The sequence below is a fragment of the Drosophila biarmipes genome, chromosome 3L (assembly GCF_025231255.1).
Source record: "Drosophila biarmipes strain raj3 chromosome 3L, RU_DBia_V1.1, whole genome shotgun sequence".
Lineage (NCBI taxonomy): Eukaryota > Metazoa > Arthropoda > Insecta > Diptera > Drosophilidae > Drosophila > Drosophila biarmipes.
The window spans coordinates 25245331-25271220 of record NC_066613.1 but is presented as its reverse complement, the minus strand read 5'-3'; the positions used below and the strand labels follow the sequence as shown (position 1 = coordinate 25271220).

Below are 25890 nucleotides of genomic sequence, written 5' to 3'. Positions count from 1 at the left end.
AGTATGTGGACGTAGATTGTTTTGCCCCAATTTATTTAGCATTGCATATTCTCCAATGGAAATTGTAAATTAAGCCACATGTAAATTTGTATAATAAATAATTTAAACTATTTAGGTAAATAAGGTAAAATTTAAGAGAAAAATAATTGGAGAAGGTAAACTCCCTCACTAACCACCCTGAAAGATGTACGGTATACCCCATAGTTCGATAAATCAATTATTTTATATGTTACGGGGCTAAAGTTTTAAACTTTTTGTTTTTTGACATCCCTTCATTATAATACGATTTATCTCATTAAAATATCACATATATAATGGGTTCGTTTTGTTATGCGTTTCCTGACTCTGGAATACCCTTACCGTTCGCCCGATTAAAGACTCCACTTTAACATTCACATTGTCGTTTTTAATTCGGCAGCATTGCGTAATCGTTAAAACATAAATTTAATAAACATATTTTAATGACTAAGTTCGATTCGAGAGTCCGCAGGCAAGGTACCCGGTACATCATTAAAAATAAGTATTAAATTAAATATTACAGTTAATTACAATTATTCAATTTCGTACGTTCCTAAGGATCACTATGCGCACACAGAGGCAATTGTGTCATTTAACCAGTGATGAGTGGCCGATCGATGGATGATATTTTAGAAGTCGAATGCGATCGCCGGCTTCGGATAGGAGTAGCCCTCGGATTTGGGGGCGGGTGGTGGGAATGGAATGACTGGCTTGGGGTAGTCGTAGCCCTGCTTCACCTGAGGGGGTGGCAGGTACTTGGGGGTGGGCGGACTTGTGGGTACGACGGGGGGCAGGTACTTCTGCGGAGGATTCGTGGGTGGTGGGAAGGGAATGGCGGGCTTGGGATAGTCGTAGCCCTGCTTCACCTGTGGTGGAGGTAGGTACTTGGATGTGGGGGGTGGTGGTGGTGGCGGTGCTTGAGTTGTGGTCACAGGCGGCAAATACTTCTGTGGTGGGGCAGTGGGTGGCGGGAATGAAACGGTGGGCTTGGGATAGTCGTAGCCCTGCTTCACCTGGACAGGTGGCAGGTACTTTGGAGTAGGTGGACTGGTAGGAGGCAAGTATTTTGGCACAGGAGGTGAAGTCGGGATCACTGGTGGCAGGTACTTCTGTGGTGGGTTGGTTGGTGGTGGGAATGGAATGGCGGGCTTGGGATAATCATATCCAGACTTGGGTTGCGGGGGTGGCAGATACTTGGGCTGCGGTGGGTTTGTTGGCTTCACGGGTGGCAAGTACTTAGGCTGCGGTGGAGACGTGGGCACAACAGGTGGCAGGTATTTCTGCGGTGGGTTAGTGGGTGGTGGGAATGGAATGGCGGGCTTCGGGTAATCATAGCCCAGTTTTGGCTGAGGAGGTGGCAAGTATTTTGGCTGTGGTGGTTTAGTTGGCTTTGGGGGTGGCAAGTACTTGGGCTGTGGTGGGGTTGTGGGCACAACAGGTGGCAAGTATTTCTGTGGTGGATTCGTTGGTGGTGGGAATGGAACGGCGGGCTTGGGGTAATCGTAACCTTGCTTCACCTGTGGTGGAGGTAGGTACTTCACGGTAGGTGGTGGTGGTGTAGGTGCTTTAGTGGTGGTTACAGGTGGCAAGTATTTCTGTGGCGGAGCCGTTGGTGGTGGGAATGGAATGGCTGGCTTGGGATAGTCGTATCCCTGCTTCACCTGTGGTGGCGGCAGATACTTCGGTGGTGGTGGAGGTGGTGGCGCTTGTGTTGTGGTTACGGGAGGCAGGTACTTTTGTGGTGGCGCAGTGGGTGGTGGGAATGGAATGGCGGGCTTGGGATAGTCGTATCCCTGCTTCTTTGGTGGTGGGGGAATGTAGGTGGGAGTGGGTGGGGGAATGTATTTGGGCACAGGTGGGCTGGTGGGCACAACCGGAGGCAGGTATTTCTGTGGTGGGTTTGTTGGTGGTGGGAAGGGAATGGCGGGCTTCGGGTAATCGTAGCCCTGCTTCACTTGTGGTGGAGGCAGGTATTTGATGGTAGGGGGTGGTGGTGGAGGTGCGGCCGTGGTGGTTACAGGTGGCAAGTATTTCTGTGGCGGAGCCGTTGGTGGTGGGAATGGAATGGCCGGCTTGGGATAATCGTAGCCCTGCTTCACCTGGACAGGTGGCAGGTACTTCTTTGTCGGCGGTGGCGGTGGTGGTGGAGCAGGAGTTGTGGTCACTGGGGGCAGGTATTTCTGTGGCGGAGCTGTGGGTGGTGGGAACGGGACAGCGGGCTTGGGGTAATCGTATCCTTGCTTGGGCTGTGGGAAAGGAATCGAGGGCGTGGGGTAGGCGTATCCTTCGGTGGCCGGCGGCGAGGTGACCCTGATCTGTGGTGGCTGCGTGGGTGGTGGGAACGGAACCGCTGGCTTGGGATAGGAGTATCCACTGACCAGCTTGGGCTCCTGCGGAATGATCTGCTGCACTGGCGGCGTGTACTTGGGCAGTGGTGGTGGGAACGGAATCTCCGGCTGTGGATAGGAGTAGCCACTGCTCACCACCTCCTTCGGGGCTGGTGGTGGGAAGGGTATGGCTGGCTGGGGGTACGAGTACCCATCGTTGAAGGGCACCTTCGGCTGGGGATAGTCGTAGCCCTGCGAGGCAATCAATTAGCTAAGTACGCCAAGATTAATGAGCTATCATCGATATCTTACCTGGGCCTCAGTAAGGTAGCACTGGCTTAGGGCGATCAAAGCCAGGCTAAGCACACGAAGCTGCTGAAAAGTAAACAAAGATTGTGATTAGTGATTGGTTGTCGAATAGCTTAATGGTCTTAAGTCAAAGTCTTGGACATTTATATTTATATTTAGTCGAAGTCACTGACAATATCTACGTGGGCCTCGGCCGTTTATGGCCATTTTCAGTGCCGTCAAAGCATCGAAAATTTCCGTATACAATTAAGGCTCGAACTTTTGGCAAATGGCTGTGCCAGCTGTTGACACCATCGATTTTGGCCAAGAATTCGGCATAGTCCACTTGGGTCGCCTTCATCGAAGGCTCTCTACGCAACGCGCAATATTGATTAACAAGTCTAAAGCCAAATCAAACGCATTTTTGAGCGCTAATTGCCAGCGAGTTGATTGATTATTGGCAGAGGTGGGCCGAACAGCCCGCATGTGGTTGCATTAAAAAATAGTTTACATCTATTAACTGGCAGCGGCCACGGGCAACACTCGGAGTCAGGGTCAGCGCATCTGCCACTCGACAGTGGACGGCGGATCGCAGCGAGATTCGGTTGGAAGCCAATCTGGACCGCCTAGAACTGTTCTAAATACGTGGCAAGTGTGAATGGCCTCGTGGACAGACGAAAACACTGCCTACCGTTTGATGGCAAAGTCACGCCGACCGGTTCGATAAACCCGAGAAGATGCTGAAATCAAATTGGATGGAAATCCCTCCACTCGCTTGGATTTATGTAAATACGAAACCAGCAATTTGCCGAGCACTAATTAAGCCGTAGATAAGAGACTTGGAAAGAGAAACCTTTATCTCGTGGCAAAAACAATCTTTGGAACCCGGAATTCCATTTCTCAAATTGAAACACATAAATTTGGCCAAAATGAAACTAAAAATAAACTTAAACGGCTTCTATGAGTGCGCTTCAAGTCAGAAAAGTCGTTAACGGTTGGCCATTAACATGAAACCCTAATTGAATCGAGACAATGCCAGCAAAAAACAGAATATTATATAAAAAATGGAACAAAAGGCGAGCCAGATAGCGAGATCATCTCAATCCAATGGAAATAGTTTAAAGCATCCCACGCAATGTTCTTATGTTTCTATGGATTTATGTTACTTTTTTGTTCAACACGGCAGAGAGTCTCTTTTTGATAGATTGTTATGGAAAAATGCCACTTGAGAGATACTCGAGCTGCTTGTCAGCTGTCGGGCCTTAAATTCCAGCGGATTTGCCAATCTGCTTACAACTTGTGGCAAGAATCACAGCCACCCCAGGAAACTAGTTCTAGCCGCGTATAATTTGGGTCTCGGTTGCGATATTAGTTGACAACTCGCGCTGAGATGTGTATGTCCATTAAAGTCAGAACCCAATTAAGTCTCTGTGTTGAAATCTTTTTTATGGCAGTAACGCACGCAGGTGTCGCACAACATGAATAATACCCGCGATTGTCGGGGCGTAGTCGGATTATGTTTTCTAATATCTATTTAGAATATGCCCAAGACGGTAATGATGCCCCCGATGAGTCTTCTTGTGTTTTCGGTCAATCCAAATCGAACATGGCTCAGATACACATCCGTTTTCCTGCTGACCTTAATTGAATGTTTCACCATACCAGTCTACAAGCTCGTAATTAAAGCACCCATTACAAAAGACCTGTCCGAATTTGCGGCGTCATCTTGAGTGGCATAATTCTCTGTGCGGCTTGAGGAGTGTGTAAAGTGGGTGAGGTCTGCCGCTGGAGGTGCGCCCGCCCCGGGAACTTTTTCAGCAGAATCCGAATCTGAGTCTGCCCTGCTGATCATGTCGAGTCATTTTCCTTGGCTCTTGCTCCAAACAAAGATACGAAAAAAGCCAAAACCATAGACAATTTGGGCGACAAATGCCGCGAAACGGGGGGCGTTAATTGTCACAATTGAGGCGTGAGAAATCTCATAAAAATAGAAAAAAGCCAGAGCCAGCACATCTATTTATATGTGGTGTGACGACCTTGGGGGAAGCAGTTTGGCGCTCGCGCTCGGCGTTAATTATAGTTGCCCAACTCTGGTTCTGGGCACCCATTGACTCACTCAGGCCCATTCAGCAGCCTCAGGAGGCCGACAACAGCTTATTGCCAAATCTCGTGGCCCGTTTAGCCGCTCTTGAAATGGCCAAGAACACGCGCATGCGTGAAGAGCAGCGCAGCGCTGGGTGGAGCGGTCGGTCGGTTATGAGCACTTCCGGTCGCAACTCCGAAGTCGCCCTCGAGTGAGTCAGTCATTGGCAGCGGACTCGGTTTTACAGCCGGCGGAATCACTCAATGCAGTTACCATTGCCGCAGGTCTCCACAGGGAAAAATTAGGAGTTCCTTTTAAGGGGTTTTGCATTTAAATATCGGTGGTATTCGGTTACTTGGAATACTTTAGTTTTATTACCAAAGGATTATAGTTATTGAAGAACATTATCTTAAAATGTATAAGATGAAGAATGAAATTCTTAGCAGTTTGATTTAGGAAGATTCAATAAGACAAAATAGCTTTTGTATCAGTTCTGATTTATAACTTTTGTATTAATTAAACCGCCTGGATGTACATCCGCGAAAAAATAAGTTGAACTCCAATATAAATAAATCATATGACGTGATACTTGGGTAAAGAGGAATAATTGTTCAATCAATAAATGTCAATCACACATTATTTTTAATGATTTTTTCATCATAAATCGGACAAGGATAAATTGCAGTTGCAACTCGAATCTCTTTTAATTAGTTTCTCCTGATAATGCTCCTATTCTTTCTGTGTATGTCGTCGACTTTGCCTCTGACTGATGACTGCTGCCAGCTGTTTTCTGTTATTTTATTTGTACTTGTACCGATTTTCTTCAATTGTAGCGCCATTTATGCAAATTTACCATGCGACTCCTCCACTAGCGGCGCGGAGTAGTATCTTTTTTTGTTTCTATTTCTGTTCGGTTAGTTTGTTTGTTTTTCGTCGCTGTCGCTTTTTAGAAACTCTTTGGCGTTGGGCAATTTTGTTTGACAGACAACTCATGGGATGCCAGCAGGCCAACTGCCGAGCTGCAGCCCAGGCAGCAAAAGCTGCATCGGCAAAACTGCAACGTGCATCGTGCAACTGCACCTCAAAAAAGTGTGAATATTTCTGGGACTCGGATTCTAAGCCGCCACAATGTTACGATTATGGCCTGATTGTTCGCACATTTCGGTGCACTCGTTTCGCACTGCAACACCATCGCACACTCACCATCATCTTCATTCTCGAGCGGTGATGCAACACGCGTTTTCCGAATCGAAATCAGCACCGAATGGGGATCAACTTGCGTCAGCACCTAAAATATACATATATTTGCGAACACCACTTATTTACATCAAAAAAGTTCTATATAGAAGTCACTCTGTTTATGGCAAACAGCTACCCACTTGTAAAGCACACAAAATCGCCGCGGTAAAGGCGGCTGTTGTTTTTTTTGTAAGAAAAACGCTAAGAAAACGCGCGCGTTTCGCCAGCGGCCGAGTGCGCGAGACGAAGCGATCTCGAGCAAATTTGAAGTTCAAATAACAAAAACTGCGCCGACGCCCGGCGTATTTATAAGACACCGCTGCCGAAGAGGGCCGACCGAATCGCTCGGCTGCCGCCACGCATGCGCAGTGCAGCCGTATCGTACCGCCGATGAATTCCAGGTGGGACGGGTCGGTCGGCTCTGCAGACCACACCGCCTGTAGGGTGTTCGGAACTGGAGCTCCATCTTCGTGCGTACCCACAATTAGGCAGTCTTCGGGGTGCTAATCGATCTCAGAGCTCCTCCCCCTGGCTTCAAGATATAATACTTGTCTAAGCCGTGAGTTCATGGGCTGCAGAAGGAGCCCCGCAAATTGGCTTACAAATTGCCATAATTATGCGCCAAAAATAGCAATTCAACGACCTTGAGATCTTACAGAGCTACAAAAATAAATAAAAGGTTGGCACAGGGAAACATAAAAGGTAGGTTAAGAACAAAATAAGCCAACAAATTAGGGTTCTAGAATTTACTGAAATAAGTATCTAAGTGAAAGTGAATAGTTAAGAATAGTCCAAACGATGAGTGGCAGAAATAAAGAGATTGGTAAGGAAAAAGTGTTCTTTAATAAGTGTTAGTTTAAAAATGTATAAGATGAGTAGGCCTTTTTAAAACCATAATAGATCACCTTTAAAAATGCCTACTCATAAAAAATAATTTTACCAATTCAATTAAACTGATTTCTGTTTATAGCTGCTAACAAGAAAACCTTTTCATGACTTCCGAAAAACGTTTGCGAGCGTGCCAAACTATTTTAAGCACTTCGCCTTGCAGTTTTGCTACCGTTTGAAGTGAGTTGAGATGCGATGACCTTGATTGATTTTATATCGATCGGAGTGCAAAAAGAACTCCCCAAATCCAAACCTGAAGCTGTTTTGATTTGCTTTTATTTGGGCTGTTGACTGACCTTAGTTGGCAGTTGGCTTGAATGACGGGGAAAAGAACGCCAGCAGAGTGGAAGTAGAAGTGGAGCTGGCTAAAAGTGTGAAAACCGATCGAATAGCTTCGGTTTTGTTTCATCAATCAAGCGGAACTGCGCCCTTTTGCGATCGAGGGGAGGAGTGGGGTCAAAACCTTGTTCGTGCGGCTTATAATGGCTTATTAATGTTGATTTTCGTACTAATCCTTTGGCTGACAAATTAGACAATCGATCAAGCAACGGTTTCCATTGTTGATTCCATTAAATTAAGCTCTAATGCCCGAACGAAACCCTGCAAGCGAAACAAAGCCACAAAAAGATGCTGGTCTATGTTCACGGCTCGTCGGACAAGTAGAAATTCAATTATTAATAATAATCATAAATCGAACGAAAACCGGAAGATACCCGTACAAGATGCGAGGTACAACCAGCCAACAACCATTTGATTCGACTCAAGTATTTCAACTTTCAAAACTATGAAACATAACGAAATGCCATTAACAACATGAACTGAAATCGTTTATTGCCCGCTGATAATTAAAACCAGAGAGCTGGATCACAGATGATCGACGGCTGCCATCTATGAGTCTAGATGCCGTCGAAGTTCTATTTGCGTGGCTAACTAGAAATCCTAACCGCCTAAAGCGGCTTAGCACTTAAACTAAAAGCTTCTAGCTTTGCTATTTAGCATCCCCACAAAAGCGACTTATGAATGCTAATCTATTGATTGCTCAGTTTCTGGATCTCTAGAGTTCGGAAGTCGGATAATCAATCAACAGGGATTATTAGTGCAACTAGGATGTGGCTAGAACCTGGTTAAAATTCTCGCTGCCCCGTCCCATAAATAATATAAGCCACCTGAAGTTTTTATGCATTTCGCTGGGACAATTTCGCCCATGGCATACAAATGATTCGCCACCGACAACCGCAAGGTAAACGCTCATAAAACCAACAACCAACAATAATAATCAGCGGTGATTCAGCCTCAATGGTTTTCACCAAAAACAAATCCGCCAACAGTTCATTAAACCTCGGGGCGCTTTAGCACTTGTACAAATCGAACTGATACAAAATATTCGCAAGTAAATAAACAATCAAATATGACAAATGAAAGTAAAACTCGAGAAGGCGCAGTCTGTCATACTCTTTAATTTAGGTGATGGGGTTGGGTATAAATAAAAACCAAAAGGTAAATGACACAAACACGAGCTAATGGAATTAAAGTTAGATTTATTTTAAAGGTTCGAAAAATGTGTGTCTTAAAATACATAACGTTTACTACTTGTATAAATTGAACTGCTACAAATTATTCGCGAATAAATTAACAGTCATGTGTGACTAATGTAGGATGGAAATGTCAGTAAGCTCATTTTTTATTACCCTTTAAAAATACATTTTTTTTAAATTAATAAATTTTAAATGTAAATTAAATATGAGGGAATTAATGCAATTATTTTATTTGGAAACCTAATTTAATTAAAAAAAAAGTGTATTAACAAGTTCTATATATTATTTCAAATCTTTACCTTGTATTACGTAAAGTTCTTACTTTAACAATTTTGTTTAATTTTTTAGTTTTTCCCAAAATGACAAAAATGTACGAAAACAAACAAAGTTTACTTTTAAAGTTCTTTATCTTAACATAAAAATAATCCAGGTATTAATTAGGTTTAATACAATTTTTTTAATATAATTCAAATTTGCTCAAATACTATAAAGTGTTACCACTTTCCCATAGAAGCACACGTACTTCAAACGTGACAGGGAACCACCCACAAAGGCCCATTCATCAATATCTAATTACGCGGCTGACAATGAATCCAATCGTTGTAATGAATTTAAGTGACAAATTTATAACAATTTTCGGAGCGATTAGCTGAAAGGGGGAGGGAGTTGGTGAGGCACTGCCTTCGCGAGATGTATGGGGCGTCGCTTCGGTTTCATTAAGCACTTTTTTTTCGGTCATAAAGCCAACGGCGGTGAGCAACCGAAGTGAAACCGGCGACCATAACAAGTTCAGCTTAATTGCAACCTCTGTGTAGGTAGATCGGGGCTCAGAGCAGCAGCGTCGCACATCTGAACAGATTTTTTGCACTCTCGTCTCAAGGTCGCCGAGGCATCCAACGGCTGAGAACCAGAATACCCGCTTAACGGCCAGCACATGGAACCAGCGCAGCGCAATCCCAAGCTGATCCTGTTACAAAGGAGGAAGTGACTGGGGAACGGGTTCTGGCTCTCGCGATCGCACCAGAATGTGACCTTAGTGGCACAGGATTTCGCCTTTCTAAAACGCTTCGTCGACTCTTGGTCAAACTTGGTCATAATTCATGGCTAGAACCGAGAGTTGGAGATGAGAACTTCCTGTCAGCACTTGGCGTCTTCTAAACTTGGCTAATGGAAACTTTTGATTTAGTTTTTGGGCAGAGAACCGAGTTTCCGACAGGGAGTTCGTAGACTAGTTCCCAGTACTAAGCACTTTAATTAAAGCCCAAAGTGGCTTAGCAAATCGAAGCGAAACAATTGCCATAAATATTTATGGCTCAGCAGGCGTCTATAAATCACTTTCAGCCATTGAACGCACCCACAATGAATAAATACTTGGATGGGAGTTGCTTGTTTGAGTTTTTTCTCCTTTTTTTTGGCAAGACAAAACAAGCGTTCTTTGGCGCAAATGTTGCGGAAGTTAACAGCTAATTAAAGAGCTTGACTGGAAATTAAATAACGAGCAGTCGCCAAAGCCTAGATATTCTCTTTATTCGGTCTCGTTTCTGGTCGGTTGCATTTGGAGCGGGCTTTTCGGTGCGTCGGTCTGCCCCAACTGATCGCCCTTGCCTCTTGCCAAGTCGAGCATGCCACACACATTAAGAAACGCCCTGCTGTGCTCTATTCACCTACGCGAAGATCGGACTGGGCAAGGTCAAAGCCGAAAGACTTTAATGCCTTTGGTATGCAAAATGTTTACCATTACAATCCGGCCAAGTCGCCTCGACTCTTAACCACAAAAGCCAGGCCGCAGCTGCCACAGAAACGATAAGAAGCTGGGGGAAAACAAGTTTGGCCGCAGGTTCAATGGCCAATTTTGAGGGCCGAATCCAGGATGCCAGTGCAGAGAAAAGGTCTTAATGATATAAAAAAGAAATTAGTGTAATTTATATTTTATTTTTAAAAAGAAGTAGAAAATAACTTATAGATATATAATCGTTAGAAATATTTTTGTTTTGTTTTCTATATGATATTAAGCATCACTTATTTAACAAATTCTAAAAAAAAAAATAGTATAAGAAAATATTTTTTTCAGTGCATTATTTTCCAGGGTTCAAGTGCGTTTAAGCCGCAGCGACCTTGGTGGCAAGGAAGAATCGACTGCTGGCCCGGGACTGCCACAACATTGCGGATAGGGATTGTTGTTCAACCTGAAATAATATAATACGTGCTTGACATGTTAATTCCACGAAAGACGAAAGACTTAAGACACGAACCTGTCGCAGCAGGAACTTCTCAAGCTGCGACTGCTGCAGCTGAGGCCAGATTGCGACACCTTTAAGCCGTCCGCGCTGACGGGTACGGGGAATTAAAGCCATCGGCATATAGATTGATAATTTACTGTACTGAAATTATTATCGCATCAAGTGCTGGCTGCATTGTGAATGCAGTCGCCAGAGGGTCCGCTAATGATGATTGTCTTAGCATCTAATTGAGATATAAAGCGACCCACGCATGGGTAAACAAGCGAATACTCGGATACAAATCAAATTACTAGATCGCTATGAACAGTGGGGCAAACATGCTTTAATCATGTAAATTAGAAAAAAAAACGGGAATTCCAAAGGTGTGCGAATCAAAGAACAAGTTATTGAATATGAATGCCAAACTATATCGGACAGCAGATGTGATTCACTTCAGAATTTTTTGTGAATCATCCCAAGTTTTATATCTTACACAATCTTATGAAATTTTACCGAACCACTGTGCTCTAAATTTCTCAATTCGTGCACTTGAACTCTAGTGTCCGTTGCCCGAATGAAATACCACACAAGATATAATAACTCAGCAGAAAAAAAACAACAAAGATATAATTCCGATGGTTTTTCCACTTAACAATGGGGCCACGATTTTCAATGAATTTCAATATCATCGATTTCGGCTAATGAAAGTTATAAATAGTGGAAAAAACGTCAACGAAACGCAAAGTGCTTTGGGTAAAATCAACTAAGACAAACAAACAATTAGCCAAATCATCAGCCTGATATTTTTCGGTCTATGCCTAAGTGATTTATGAACCAAAGAAACGAAATGATGTACAGAAACCAAATGGCAAAAACTGCGACTGTGAGAAAGTGCAATAAATGTCGGTCGTCAGCTGACTTAATTTATTTAGCCACAAAGGCAGACCGACCAGACAAAAGTCTCCCAAGTCTAATTAAAACAAGTTTCGTATCTATTTTGGCAAGATTTTTATAACGATATCAAAATCTCAAGTGAGTCATTTCAGATTGATGAATAAATAATAATCATATTGAAGCAATATTTCGAGCTTAGTCACGCTTCAGTTCAACAATGAAATGCTAAACGATCTTTTAATAACCAATTTAGCGCTATTATTACCCACAGAAAAAGCTGGCCATCGAAATATGAATGGGACTCGAAGATCGATGAGACGTTCTTGATTTTGGCATTTGTAAGCCAAGAAGAAAAGTGTCAATGCAGAGGTCAAGTGGAGAATTTCGTTTCTCGGCTACCGAATGACCTTAGATCGGAGAATCGAAATTTATGCAAAGGTTCCTCTGTGAAGTCAAACGATTATTGTCGCACCATCGTCGCCGTCCGCCGGCCGTTAATCTTCGGTGTCCATTGTCCGTCACTTCCGTGACCTTTCCGACTTGATGGCTGACTTCCAATATCCGATTGTTGCCTGTCAAAATCCGATCAAGACAAATTGTCTAAGCGAGTTCGCTGCGAGAATCTGATCTGAGACACTTGGCTTACACAATGCCCGCTCTTCTTTTGCGACTTATGGTATCCCACGCATAAATTACGCATACGCAGTGTGGCACAACAGGAGTCAAACAACCGAGACATACTCGTACTTTTCTGCCGCTTATTGGTGGTTTATTGGGCACCATTTATGGTCGAACTTTTGCATCAGTTCTTGGCAATTTGTACAGTTAATTTGCTTCTGAAATAAAAAAAACCCCTATTAATTAGATTAGGACAGCGATATAAAACCAATGTTTGTTTGGCTCCATTTGAATTGCTAATTAGCTGGGGCGCTTCATGTGTTTTTTACGATGGCATAAAATAACGAGCACCCAGAGAGCTAAGAGTAAAATTAAAACAATCAACGGTAGCCATCAAACACGCAGGCATTAATTTGTACAAAGTATAACATTTATTTATGTAATATTTAGTTGGCTGTACTCTTTTTTTGTGATTTTCTGCTTAATTGAAGCAATTATCCTCGCGCAAGGGGGCAGTGCAGTTAATCTGTTTGCCATCCGGTCAAGAACGCATCGTCTGGCTTTTGAGGCTAGTGCTGGCTATTACTGCTATCTTTGTCGGCTTCTAATTCGCTACTTAATTCCTTCTATTCGAGCTAGTGCTGGTAGAGCATCTGGTGCTGATAAAGTTCTACTGAGGCTGAAGGTATTATTATTTGTGTGAGAGGGGTGAAGAGCCCTTCCTAGAAGTAGTGTCCATAGTGGCCATGGTGATGGTGTCCGTAGTATCCTCCATAGCCGCCGTAGTAGGGATAGCCTGTGGGTGGATTTGGGAATTATGAGTTTGAAATCTAAAGAACTTCGTTGCCTCAAAAATATGTATTAAACTTTTGGATCGCAACATCAGAAACTGTGAAATATTAAGTTTGGCTCTAAGAAAGTCTTGTAATATAATAATACAATAGAAGAAACGTAGAATAATGAAGTATTCTTCTTGTAAGACGGAAATTAAAGGGAATTTCTTAACAGAAAACTTTGTAATTTTTAAATTTATATTCAATTTTTTACTTGATTCCTTTGTATCACAATCTTTTCTTACCAATTCCATAGTAACTGCCGCTGTAATGTGGCCAGTATCCGCCGTAATAGCCCCCCAGGTAGGGCGATGCATAGTATCCGTAACCAAAGGAAGCGGCTCCCTCGAGATCCTTCTCCTCGGCCTCCACATTCACCTCCTGGTCGCCGCCCTCCTCCCGACCCTCCTGTGGCCGCGCCTCGCATCCGGCCAAGAACATGGCCAAAAGGCAGAGGGCGAGCAGGAGGCAGACGGATCTGGCTTGGAACATCTTGGCGGGTTTCACTGCGGGCTTCCTTTGGGCTAACGACAACGAACGGTGCAAATGGAAATGCGACTCGGGGCTTACAACAAGTGACTGACTGACGCTGGGAGCGTGCAGCGGGCTTTTATAATGGCCAAAAGGCTATTCTTGCATTGCCATCAATGCGCAGCGACAAAACAATTGTCTAAGCGAAAAACGGTGTTCCCCCTCCAATTTGGGCGACTCCAGCTGCGTGTGCTTCTAGCAATCCAAAGAAAACCCCGCCAAACATCAATGAATTGGCCAAGAGGGGGGCTTTCGGGGGAGGCTTCTATTTCTTGCATGACCGACTACTAATTACAATGCTTTGGGCCAACTTACGTATATTTGTTTGCTTGTTTTTCTCTTGCCACCCACCGCCCACTGCGATCAGTGGGGTCAATGTCGCAATGGGCAGTGCCCCGTCTTCTTTTCCCTAAAGGCCAGGAATTAATTTGGTTACATAACATGGACTGATTTATCTACTCTTCCAAACGTTCCACTCTAATTTATCTCTCACCCCGCCAACACAAAATAATAATCATAAAAACCCAACACACGCTCTATAAATTAAATAATTCTTTGTCAAAGTGGCTGAACAACATTCTAATCCCATAAAAAAAATGCCGCCCAAAATCGCTAGACTAGGTTTAGCAGCCAAAAAACGAATGTGGAAATGAAAATGTTCCAAGAATAGAGATGGGATCCCCATTAAAAGCTAGCCAAGAATCCGAAAACTAGTCTCATCCGAGAGATCTGTTTCCCCTGTAATTCAGAGAGGTCAGGTTGATTTTCTTCCGCTTCATCTGAGCCACCCGAAGCCTCTGCTAATTGCCCCGAAAATCTTCTCACAACTTTGCATGTTAGGCGGGGTCAGGGCTTTGGACAATGCGTTTCGCACGTTTGGCAGCCCGGGCTCAAGCTCGGGGCTAATTGCCAGTATGGGCTTATCTAAATTGCCGCATTAGCCAAGAACTTGTGACTTGAGTTGGGAGCCGTTGTAATTAGCCTGGCTAAATGCTTGGTTGGCCAGCAAGAATCCACGAAGATGTGGCATTCAAAGAGATGGGGTGAAGAGTTCCACGGTTCCAGGGTTAGCTATTTGTAAATAATTGAATATTAACTATTAAAAAAGAATCTAATTAAGAATCTAAAGAGAGTTGTATAAAAGTATAATCAGAATTTGACAGTTTACCCTTTAAAACACGCAAATCAACATCAAGACATCTTATATATTTGCACATAAATATTTCCATTTATCATTACTTTATTTGTTCCTCATTTCATTAATAATACTATATTCTTTGTAAATAAATAAATAACAACTAGTTAAGCACCCAAGAACCACGAATTACTCCAGGTCCAATGTGGACACACTCTGGTTTTGGTTGGGCATGTCGGGGAATCGATGGAACAGCGATGAGGAGGGTTTGGTTTGACTATCCAGCCGGGTCTCAAAGATTCCTCCCTCCGCATTGATGAGATACCAACTGGGAGTGGGCGTGGGCCTCTGCAATTCCTCCTTGTTTAAGCCAGTAATTGGAGCCACTGTGGGTAGCTTTTTGGCCAAGTCATCCAACTCCTTGAGGTACACATCCAAGGCGCGATAATCGGTGTTGTTGGCCACCTCGCCAGGTGCAACAAACTTGGGACCCGCTGAAAGATCATGCTCCTGCCACAAATTGCGTATATTCGTCATAACATCCGCATAGAGTATGGAGTCATCGCGACGACCCAAGTTGCGGTTGTTATTTGGCGATTTGGATTTGCGTGAATTCACCAGGCGACTGGCCAGCGGAGTTGCGGAAGTTTCCGCAACCGAATTGGCACTTGAAAACGCCGATTTGCCAGTGGTTGTTATTGTCGTGGCTGCTGGCTCGTTCCGGAAGTTAAACCGCCGCCTTTCCTTCAATTTTTCCCGCTCTGCTGACTTGGCTTGCTGCTTAAAAAGTCTTTGGCGACGTCGCCGATGGGCATCGCAGTTAGTTGCATTGCCGCAGCTGACTGCAGGTGGCGGCGACCTCTTCACCTCATTGGTGACCTCGTCGTCGGGTAAATACTGCGTGGCATTTTTCAGCAGGTCCCCTATGTGGGCCACCAACTTCAGACCCTTTTGCACATCGTAAGATTCCTTTTTCTCCCTCGAAAGACTCCTCCTATTCCTTTTGCTCCTTTTGTGCTCTTGATTGCGACTCAAAACTGCTCTTAGCCTTTGCTGTTGGCCACGGTGGTAGAGCTGCTGCTCCAGGGTTTTTTGCGCTATTAGGGTATGACTTTGCCTTTGGATATGTCGTTGTCTTACTAGCGGTAACTTTTGCCTTTGCCTTTGCAACAAACGCTCTGTTTTCCTCACAGAAGCCAGTATTTCCATGGGTATTTGCAGCTGGTTGGGGCCACTTTGCAGCTGGGTTTCCTGGGTGAGCAGGTCTCCTTGGGGAATGATCTTAACCCTGTTGGTGGCTAGTTTTCGTGGCTGTTCCCATACCACAGGAGGATTGGATGGTTGCCTCTGGCGCAGTCGCTTCAGCTGCTGAAAATGCTGGGGAGGCTCAATGATCCTGATCACATCCCCCGCATCATCGTCCACATAACCAGGACGTATGTCCTGCAAGTGAGGAGGAACTCTATTCTCGTGCTGCTTAGGCTCGGGCTTAGATACCCTGTAAACAGGAGGAGTTGCAGTGCTACTAGAAACTCCTTCCTTTCCGGGACTTTCCACTTTGATTCCAAGACTTAGTTGGGAATAAAAGAGGAGCAGGTAAAATATCCTGAGCTTTGCCATTGCACTTTTACCCTCACTATCCCAAGGTCGGGGAAATGCCTCTTTTCACTTTCGCGTTCGACGGCCAACAGACAACTGTGCAGCAAGTGTGCTATCATTGGGCCTTTATAAAATTTCCTCGCCGTTTTTCCAATTTTCCAGTTTGATCGCCAGCCTTTCTTTCTTTCTTTCCATCTCTCGTGACGAGATGGATGTCTTTGCAATCGTCATCGTCGTCGTCATCGGTCGTTTGTTAACTTCGGCAGCAAATGAAAGCGAAACTGGCCAGCCGAAGTGACGTTGCAGGCTGCAGCGTTCAACGTCCAATGTTATAACTGGTCAAAGTCGGAGTTTAAGCGCCGTTTCGCTTTAGAAACCCACTTTGCATACGCGCACCACAGCGGTGGTTTGGCACATTGCAACTTTCTGGCTCTGTGGCCAGCCTGCAGAAACTAGTTTCTAGTTGGAATTCAGTTTTCGATCGTGTGGGTAAGTGTTTTTATTTTCGCGGTCTCGTATCTCATTAGCGCCCGCCACTTGACCCTCAACTTGAACTTCGCCGAAAGCCACTGAAATTTCAGTATTTGTGTCATTTGGGCGAAAGGCAAAGCGAACGGTGAAATAATTTATGCACTGGTCATTTAATTTGGCTCATTAAAATATTTCGGGAATATTAGGGTCTTTAGATGGGCTTGATTTATAGACACTATTGGTATGCTGCGGTGGGAATATTTAAAAGGAATAATGCATTAATTCATGAGCTTGTTTCTATGTTACAAATAAAATGATTTCTTTGTAGTCTCTTAATGGGAATAAAATTCTTAATTCCTTAACTTTAATTTAAACAAAAATAAAAAATTAAAACGCAGATTCGCAAGCCGCAAGCTGTTTGTTATTCAATATTTTTAACACTCTATTTAAGTACATTATTATAGAGGCCATTAAGGATTATTAAGTTAAGAAATAATTTAAGTACGTCTTACTTAAAATCATGTATTTATTGCAAGTTTTTATTAGCAATAAACTCATACAGCTCTTTTAATAGTAAAGCTGTTACGCATGCGCATAGCGCTTACATTTATACAGGCGCCTAAAAGATGCCTTACATTTTTTCTGCCATAACAGTGGCAACAAAGCTAACAGCAGCACAGTGACAGTAAACCGTAAATGCTCACAGACCCCAAAAGTTAAATGAAAACACAATTTACGGTTTTAATAAATTATGTTTATTGCTAAAACTCTTGCGACAATTCAACCAAGCTTTCGGCCAATTGAGCCTCCCCAACAACGAGGACATCTCTTAATTTTTGCTACACGCTACAAAATAAATAAATAAATAAACATAGTTGGTTAAACATTAGAGTGGATTGGGGTTGAGATTAGGAGCCAGCTGGACAAACTACAATGTTAGGCTCCCGGCGAGAACGGCAGAGACTACAGCGTTAATACGTTAGATTTATCGAGTTTTTGGAGGATTTTTGGGGACTTTGATGGACTCATGCGACTTAAGCTACTCCACAACCATGGGCAGCCAGGAGTTATCGTTGGCGAAACCACCAGCACCACCACCCACAGCACCTGCACCACCCACACCACCGTTATTCGCCCTGAAACCCATCCGCCGCTCGTGGGTTTTGGGCACTGGAATGGGATGTTGGTACACTCCAGCGATGCTCTCCATGCCCATGCCCATGCCATTTTGAGGTTTGGGATTATTCTGAGGATATATGCGCTGCTCCACTATCCTGGATTCTTCTGCCTCCGGGGGATTAACTGTAGCCGCCGCCTCAGCCCTGCGATTCTTGTCGAAGAAGTCGATGATGGGATGGTAGTTGTAGTTGATCCTCTTGCCCGACATCTCGCTGACCCCGCCGCTGGGGAAGATTGGGCTCACTGGGTAGACGGCCGGCGGTTGTGGTGGTGCCGTCGACTGATCCCGCTCCCACTGAGTTGAACGCTCGGTCGAAAGTGACGACGTTGGGCCCCCGCCGGCAACCATTGAGTAGGACGACGTGGGGATGGTGGCTGGTGGTGCATAGAAGCGGGGTCGCGATTTGCTGGCACCTTGCTGCCGGCTGCCTGGTGGTGCAGCTGTGGATGGTGCACTGGTTGGTGGTGCAACTGCGTTGGCACCTGCTTGATGGGCATGGGCGGCAAAGGAAGAGGCACCGCTGGAGAAGCCGCCACCGACTGAATAGCCGGAACTGGCGCCGAGTCCAGGGCTAAGGGCAGCTGTTCCCGTTCGGGCTGGTAGACTTGTGGTCTGTGGAAATCGTAGGCGGACGGCAGCTCCTCCTGCGGCTGATGGTAGTACTGAGGATGATACTGCTGATGATGATGGTGATGATGTTGCGGTGGTGGGGGCTGTGTGGGTGGAGGCATAAATACGCTTGCGATTGAGCGGGACACGCGGCTTCTCTGCACCGCCGTTTGGTGGGCCAGCAAATAGGTTTACCTCTTGGTCCGAGTGCGTCTCGCTTGGCGCCAAATCCAAGTCCAGACGAGCCTCTGAGTGTTGCTGGGGCCGCCGGCGGCTCACCTGGCTGTAATACTTCTTGGACCCTGATCCCGATCCGGAACTGGAGCTCTTATAGCCATAGCGATCATCGTCATCATCTGGGGGACTGAGATAGGGACCCACACTGGTGGTAACACCAGGCAGCTTCACTCGCACCTTGTTGCTGCTGGAGTAAAGCTCATTGGTCTCCCGATTGTTAAATGAAGGATATCGAAGACCCAGTTCGTCTTCCTCGCTCTCATCCGCGTAGTCCAGGTCCTCTTCGTTGATGGTGCTGTAACTATTGTGACTCCCGTGAGTGTTGGCCAGCGGAGAGTAATCCTTGGCCTGGATGGAGGAGAGCGGTGGGAACTGCTGCCGATAGCCATCCACCTGGCAGGAGCAACAGGTGGGCACCTTGAAAATGTCCACGTGGAGACCGCGAACCTTGTCCCAACTCAGCAGTCGGTGGTAGTTGTACACCTGCGAGCAGTGGGAGCGATAAGTCTGTGCCAGGTAGGAACAGCTATCGCCGGGATTGCTGGGGATGCAAAGATAACAAGTTAATAATGCAATTTCCTGAAGAGAAAATCCATTAACACCCACCTGCACTTTTCCAGTCGCAGGGTTTGCGTGTGCTGACCAGTGTTTACTATGTATTTCCACTCTCCCGAAGCGGATTTGGCCTTCTGGGGTCGGGCGTAACGCACCACGCTCTGGCACATCCCACCTGCACTGCCTTCATCCTCACGTCTGCGAAGGAAATCAAAATGGTTATTACTAAGTTAATAATATCATTCATCTTAAGATAATCGTTTTTTAAATCGTTTTTTTATAAATTTCAGAATTCAAATATTTTTATTTCATATTCAAATAAAACTAGTATTTAAAATGCATAAACGAAACTATTTAAATTATTAGTCATCAATCAATCTTTCATTTCTCAATTAGGGATAATAACTTTATAATATTTTTAAAAATTGTGTAAGCTAACTTTAGACTTCAAACCCGTTTCTATGCTTAATATGATTAATAAAACCGATTTCAGTACCATAATAAAACGTCAAAAATATCACTTTTATTGCCTAGCAATAAATTCTTGAAATCGGATTTCAGAGTTATAGAAAAGCTTTTAAAATGGTTGCATAGACAAACCATTCCATTCCCTTCTCTTTCCACTCACCTTTTTTTGGTCAGGCTGAAGTCATCGAATTCGTCTCCAAACTCCAGGTTATTGTTGGGCTTATCGTAGAACTCGGCCAAAAGGGCGGACATGGCATTCTTGTGTCGCCTAATGCTGCCCATGATCTGTTCACTGAGATTTCAAGACAATACATACAGTTTCCAACTGCTTTTCCTTAAATCAACTCTAACCAAAACCAGTCTACTAAGCATAAGTGCAGGGAACGTTGGGCAAGTGAGTTTAATAAATTACTGTTTATTAGGGCTAAAATTCAGACTAAACTAGGAGTAAGGACTATGGCCCGGAACCAGGACCCCGGGAGAACCGCTCACCAACTAGCTACGGGGATCTTACAGCGGATAGTCGTCGGTGCGGATGCACATGTTGTTGGTGAATCGTTCGCATTTCTTGTGGGCTGGTGTTACCACGGGTTTGTGGGAACTGGCGGCTGTCTTGGGTCTTCCCCTCACAGAAGAGGACACCCTCTTTCGTTTGATTGCAGATCCCGACTTCTGACCCGGCAGTGGTCTCTTTCCCAGACGATAACGGGGTCCGGCAATTAGTTCCTCGGGACTGGGTAGAGGTTCGTCTGTCTCTTCGGCGCTGTTTCGTTGCAGGTCTAATCTTTCATCGGCACTCAGGGGGATTTCGGTGCCATTAAGACCGGCAAAAGCCAGATCCTCCACCTCTGCATACGACGACTGGCCATCATTAGAGGAGGGCAACTGCTGCTCCTCCGCCTCCTGGCTACTTGGCTGTTGAAAAGCCGTGGTGTTCAGTTTGATGGTCCGTCCAGCAATGCCACCCAAAAGTTGCTCTTCACTCACAGAAGCTGGCACGGATCGAGTTAGTTTGTGAACAAACTCATTAGCCGATCGCCGAACTCTTTGACCATGACTTTCCGGTTTCGGGGACTTGGTTTCGTTGCCATGAAGATCCCCCGTCAGCGCCTCATTGATCATCTGTGGATCGAGCACCTCGGTTCCCATCTCATCAAAGAAGTCCTCCAGGGACTCCGATTGTTCATCGTCAGCAGGGAGCTCCTTTGGCTCCACACTCACGGCAATAGTACCCACTTGGTCATCTTGTCGCGACTCCTCGGCATTCAAATCATCTTCGCGACGACTGATGGGTGTGTTGAAAAGCGGAGCAGAGGCCAGGTCGGAACCCAGATTAATGTACTTGCGGGTGGAGCTCTTTATTAGGTTTGCAATGTCAAAGACTATGGGCAACAGCAGCTTTTTGTCATTGCCAAACATCATTCGAACCTGAAGGAACCATTCAAAAATGTATTATAAATATTAAATATTTATATGATGTAATTGATGGATACACGGATATCCCATATTATTATTGTTAATGCATTTGTACTGCATTATCTTGTGTCCATTTAGAATATACAGTCCCGAAACTCACCTGTTCAAACTTCAGTTCGTGTCCCTTCTTGGCGTTCATCTGGGCCGAGATCAAAGCGGAAAGGGCCAATCGCTGCTGGGAAGAAAGAACCCTTAAGATGGGCATCACCTCGACGAACTTCTGTCGCAATCCCTCATCCGCCAGGGCTTTGGCCAGGGCATTCCTCAACACCCTCTCCCGCCAATCGAAGGGCGGCAGTTGTTTCTCCGGCTCGGGCTCATCGAGATCCACACTGAAGTCCAGCATATTGGACTCCAACTTCTTGTCGGCCTGCTCCGCCTGTTGGGCCTCCTCCAAATCATCCAATGGCCAGTCCTCCGGAGCGGGATCTTTGGAGTCCGCGAAATCAAAGTCCATCAGCTCATCGTCCGGGGAATTGCCACCGACCAGATCCAGATAGAGCACACAATAGAGCAGGGCCCAGAAAAGGCAGCCAAAGGCGCGGCCAGCTTTCATTTTCGCTGCGGCTTTGTTTTCTTGGCTTTGTTTTTAATTTCTGCAGCCGTCTGAAAATTACGAGGCCAAGGAAAGTTAATACAGGGGGGGCGGTAACTGGCCGTTATTAGGTTGGATTTAATTTTTCGAATTGCAAACGAAACAATGACAGCTGGCTAATTGTTTATTTATGCCTGCACCCCAACGACACTCGCACGCTTTCAAAAAAGAGTTTATCTAGACTTAATTCTTAGATTTGGCTTGGCAATTCATAAGCATTCGCATTTTCGGCTTTCCAACGAAAGCAAGAGTCATTAACATGAGCGTAGACTATTACGTCTGCGGAGCAGCAGTCATAACCATCTTGGCCAGGCTATTACAGCAGCACAGTCGTCTCCGGCTTTAGGTAATCGCACTCAGCCATCGGCGTCGTCATCATGATCTTCACTGTCATCTCAGTTGACTGCCCAACAAGGCGTGAAGCACCTGAAGCTGCTCTGGTTGTTGTTACTCCTAGCCATTTTTCCCCATTTTATGGGTATTTTGGAGCAAGGGGTTATGACTCTTGACTAAACTGGCCGTTTTGGCGGTAATAAGGCGAGGCAGCAAAGGTCGTGTGATTGATTTGACTGGGCCTAAACTTCCTATCGTCATGATGAAGACATTTGTTGGGCTTAAAGAGCCTCCCTCTTGGGTCGTTTGATTGATTTGACTGGGCCTTAACTTCCTATCCTCATGATGAAGACATTTGTTATGCTTAAATGCTTGCCTCCCTGAACTTGGTTTTCACTTCTCATCCTATGCAAATGTCTTGGGCCCAAAGGAAAGTCTTTCTTTCTTTCTTTCCTTCGTTATTTATGTACTAAGTCGGTATAGCTACCCCAAGGAGCCGACAAATCTGAATGCTAACTACACCCAAGCCAAGAAAACTCCTCCGAGGCAATGTCTATAGCAGCTGCATCGATGTTCGGCAGGAGATGCGGCGATGTTGTGACCTTTTGTGCGGATGAAAAGTGAAAATTTGGCTGCGGCGGCTATGGCAAACAGTTGACAGTTTAGAAAAGGCAGCCAAGGCCAAGCATGAAAACTTATGGCAGACGATGGCCTGGGGAGATTGGCGAGTTGAGATTCGCGTCTTTCGAGGCAGGCAGGCGGCCAACGGCACCCAAGGCAAATAATTGAATGAAATGATGTGCACAGTTTGCGGTGCGGCACGAACGTGAGGATGCTGCCGTTGTCATGGAGCAGGCTCGGTGTCTTTAATTTATCTCGCACACCTGCACAGGAGACCTCGCTAATGGATCCTACGAAAAGGGGGAGAGATGACGGCGCTTCTGGTTTTTGTGTGGCCTTTGCATATATGTATAGGCATGTTTTTTTCTACCTCTGAGAAAGCGCGCTGCGATAAATCAAATTAAGCCAATAAGTCGCAGCCGTTTCCCATATATGCCAGCCATTATTTCGGTTCCCAGGCATCCCAGTAATTTAGCGTGGGTGCCATTTGCAAGAAAGTAAATACAAATTGCAGACGAAAATGGGAATGGCACAAGGGGTTGCATTTGAAGATGCGATACAGCAGCCCCAGTTGGCATGCAATCTCTCATTAATTAACTTGTAATTTGCGTGCGTTGCGCAGACAAACGAAACGGGGCCAGTCCGAAAATAAGGCAGAAAAAGCACATACGAAGCGAATTAAAGAAAACAAATTAAAGCGCTGCAAATGAGAGAAGAAACATCGGAAAACGAAGTGGCAAGAAAGTCGCACTGACAATCTGCCGCAGAATCCTACTAAGCACACTAAGCAGCCTCGGAAGAAGCAACTAGGTGCTAACCGACTAACCTAGTAAGCGAACCCGCTGAACCACTAACTGCTGAACCACAGCTGTCGAGGTCTATCGGACCAATCCGGGGATCGATATCTTCTTCAAATGGGTTAGCGCCATCTGAAACCGAGGCATTTTACCGGGCCCTAAACGAAAGACTTAAGACACAAACTTGACGACCGCCGAAAAGCGGCAACTCATTTATAAATAAACACGCACACGCACATGCACACCTTAAACAGCTCGGACTGACACAATTTCCTCGGGCGTAAAGAATAAAACGAATTCAAATTTTTGTGCGTCGTTGTTGTTGTGTTGTGAGTAAACGATTTTTTTAGAAAGTTTTCTCCATTTCACATATTTGGCTAAAACACACACACGTAAATAAAAAGTTATTTAAAATTCCAATTTCGATTTTGTTTCTTGTTCTCTGCTTTGCGCTGCTTACTTTGTTTTTGTATGATTAATTTATAAGACGAGTCTGAGCTCAAGAAATCACCTCAGATCAGCTCGTCTTCGGTCCACTGTTCTTCTGCCAAGCCACTCCCTTCCACAATCTTCTTTAGCTTTGGTCAACGATTATTTTCTGTTGCGGCGCAAGAACCGAGTTTCCACTCCACTTTGAACGAACAATTTTCACTTTTTATGGGCACTTGGCTGATTTTCAGTCCGTATGCTGATTTTCACACTTTTCACACGCGCCTTAATTAACAGATTTTCTACTTTGCCACACTTCTCGAAGGCTGGCAGCTTGGCATTCACCTTCGTTTCGCTTTTGGGCCAGCTTTTTCCGCCTGCTACGTCTGAACGCTTTCAACACTCGCCGCAGACTGATTTGCTGCCTCAACTGCTGCTTACTGCTTCTTAAACTGCTGCTTTGCTGCTATTGCTGCTGCTGCTGCGGTTTTTGCTGCCACTGTTGCGGCTGCGTCTTTGGCTTAGTTGGCGTTCTGGACCCGTTGCTGTACATCCAACTTTGCTGCGTGTCTGCGCATCGGCAAATTGCACTTCTTGTGCAGTTCGCAAGTTCATTGAACGGTTGGTTGGCTTAGATTTGCATATTTAAAATGTGAATCTATTAGCGTTTAGTGCGGAAGTTTGCCCATATCTTCGAATTTTCAAGCAGCGTCGCCCGCCCAGTTCGTGTCTTAAGTCATTTGTTTAGGCAGTGGGTCAGGAAGCGAATCGCCGAAAAACGGAAGCATGCAAAACGGTGTATTTAAAGTGCTTTCCCTCGGCATCATTAGCCACGAAAAACACTTTGACCACTTTATTGGGCGTTCCACGCCCACCCGCGAGGGTCAGCCCCTAAAGTTGAGGAAAGAAAATTAATTTCGAAGCCGCGGCACTTTCGTTTTTCAAAAAAACTGCCCTCGGTGGCAACTTTGGGCAGGTTGTTAGCGCCTCCGCCTATTTGTCAGCCACCGAACAGTGGGACGAAATAACAAACTAAATTAAGCGAATACAATTTTTGATTTAAATTTATTAAAAAGCCATATTGCAATGCAACATTTTTACTCAAAATCAATAACATCAGAGTAAGTAAAACCCAGTCAAAGCTAATGACTTTTTATCGTTTGCACCCCACTGTGCAATGACTTTGACTCGCGTCTATTAACGACTCTTCGTGATTTTGACGTTTCGCTTTTTTGCGCTTTATTGTTATTTCTTCATCATTGGTTGAAACCATAAACTATCGCCTCAATTGCTCCAGGGCAGTGGCAAGTGGCAAGTGCCTCCTCCCTCCGGCTTCTGCGGCACTTTCAATGACCACTTAAAGAGCATTTTCTTCACACTTTCGTTGGTAACCACAGCGGCAAAACGGCACCAGCTGAATTTTCATTTCATTTTCATGCACTCGCAATATTTTCCAGCCCCAACGCATTTTATCTTAATGTCCATTTGTCGAGATTACCGCATCGCTGGACGTGTGTTTAATTGCAGCGTCATCAATCAAGCAACCATGGTCGAAAGTGTCCTCGACCGACTCAACTTTGATGCACTCGGTTTTCCATGGTTTTTCTCGCTGCGATTCGGTGGATTTTCCGCTACCGGCGTTCATCTCGGCTGGCCAACTTGCTGACCATAAAAATCCGCAATGCTCTTGGCTAATTTGCACATTACATTTTTATTTTATATTTATTTCTATCTTTTCTGCTGTTCCGGTCGGGGCGTGAAGTACAGCCTAACCACAGAAATTATCCCCTGCATTTTGGAATAGTCACTAGATTTTGGAATTCTTAAGCGAATGCACAAGAACATTGACATTGAAAATAATCAGGTTTACCTTAGAGGTTCGGCATTTCAGGTTAATATTCAAAAGACAAGC

General features: G+C 45.0%; 4 protein-coding genes across 9 annotated transcripts; all 4 read right to left on the bottom strand.

Moving 5' to 3' along the window:
* Positions 1-384: 384 nt before the first annotated feature.
* LOC108035260 (uncharacterized) lies at positions 385-6226 on the bottom strand. 2 transcript variants are annotated; one of them, XM_017110816.2, is made up of 4 exons: positions 6096-6226; positions 5920-6004; positions 2658-2720; positions 385-2597 (listed from the first exon to the last, which is right to left on the bottom strand). In XM_017110816.2, exons 2-4 carry the CDS (start codon positions 5929-5931, stop codon positions 648-650), a joined length of 2025 nt encoding a protein of 674 aa, XP_016966305.2. In that variant the 5' UTR covers positions 5932-6004; positions 6096-6226; the 3' UTR covers positions 385-647. The 2 variants fall into 2 exon arrangements, with proteins under 2 accessions (XP_016966305.2, XP_016966307.2); XM_017110818.2 differs by having other exon boundaries at positions 2658-2717.
* A 6398-nt stretch (positions 6227-12624) lies between these two features.
* LOC108034712 (pupal cuticle protein Edg-91) lies at positions 12625-13489 on the bottom strand. Its single transcript, XM_017109653.2, has 2 exons — positions 13188-13489; positions 12625-12905 (listed from the first exon to the last, which is right to left on the bottom strand). Exons 1-2 carry the CDS (start codon positions 13432-13434, stop codon positions 12832-12834), a joined length of 321 nt encoding a protein of 106 aa, XP_016965142.1. The 5' UTR covers positions 13435-13489; the 3' UTR covers positions 12625-12831.
* Positions 13490-14797: 1308 nt separating this feature from the next.
* On the bottom strand, positions 14798-16228 carry LOC108034783 (uncharacterized). The gene has a single exon (XM_017109742.1). The coding sequence runs from the start codon at positions 16226-16228 to the stop codon at positions 14798-14800; it is 1431 nt and encodes a 476-aa protein (XP_016965231.1).
* Positions 16229-17428: 1200 nt separating this feature from the next.
* On the bottom strand, positions 17429-24384 carry LOC108035600 (neurotrophin 1). 5 transcript variants are annotated; one of them, XM_044095229.2, is made up of 7 exons: positions 24010-24371; positions 21304-21809; positions 20242-21155; positions 19888-20019; positions 19311-19457; positions 18663-19245; positions 17973-18571 (listed from the first exon to the last, which is right to left on the bottom strand). In XM_044095229.2, exons 2-7 carry the CDS (start codon positions 21757-21759, stop codon positions 18098-18100), a joined length of 2706 nt encoding a protein of 901 aa, XP_043951164.1. In that variant the 5' UTR covers positions 21760-21809; positions 24010-24371; the 3' UTR covers positions 17973-18097. The 5 variants fall into 5 exon arrangements, with proteins under 5 accessions (XP_050741830.1, XP_043951163.1, XP_016966767.1 ...); XM_050885873.1 differs by having other exon boundaries at positions 17429-19245; positions 24285-24384; XM_044095228.2 differs by having other exon boundaries at positions 17429-19245; positions 24324-24377.
* Positions 24385-25890: the final 1506 nt, after the last annotated feature.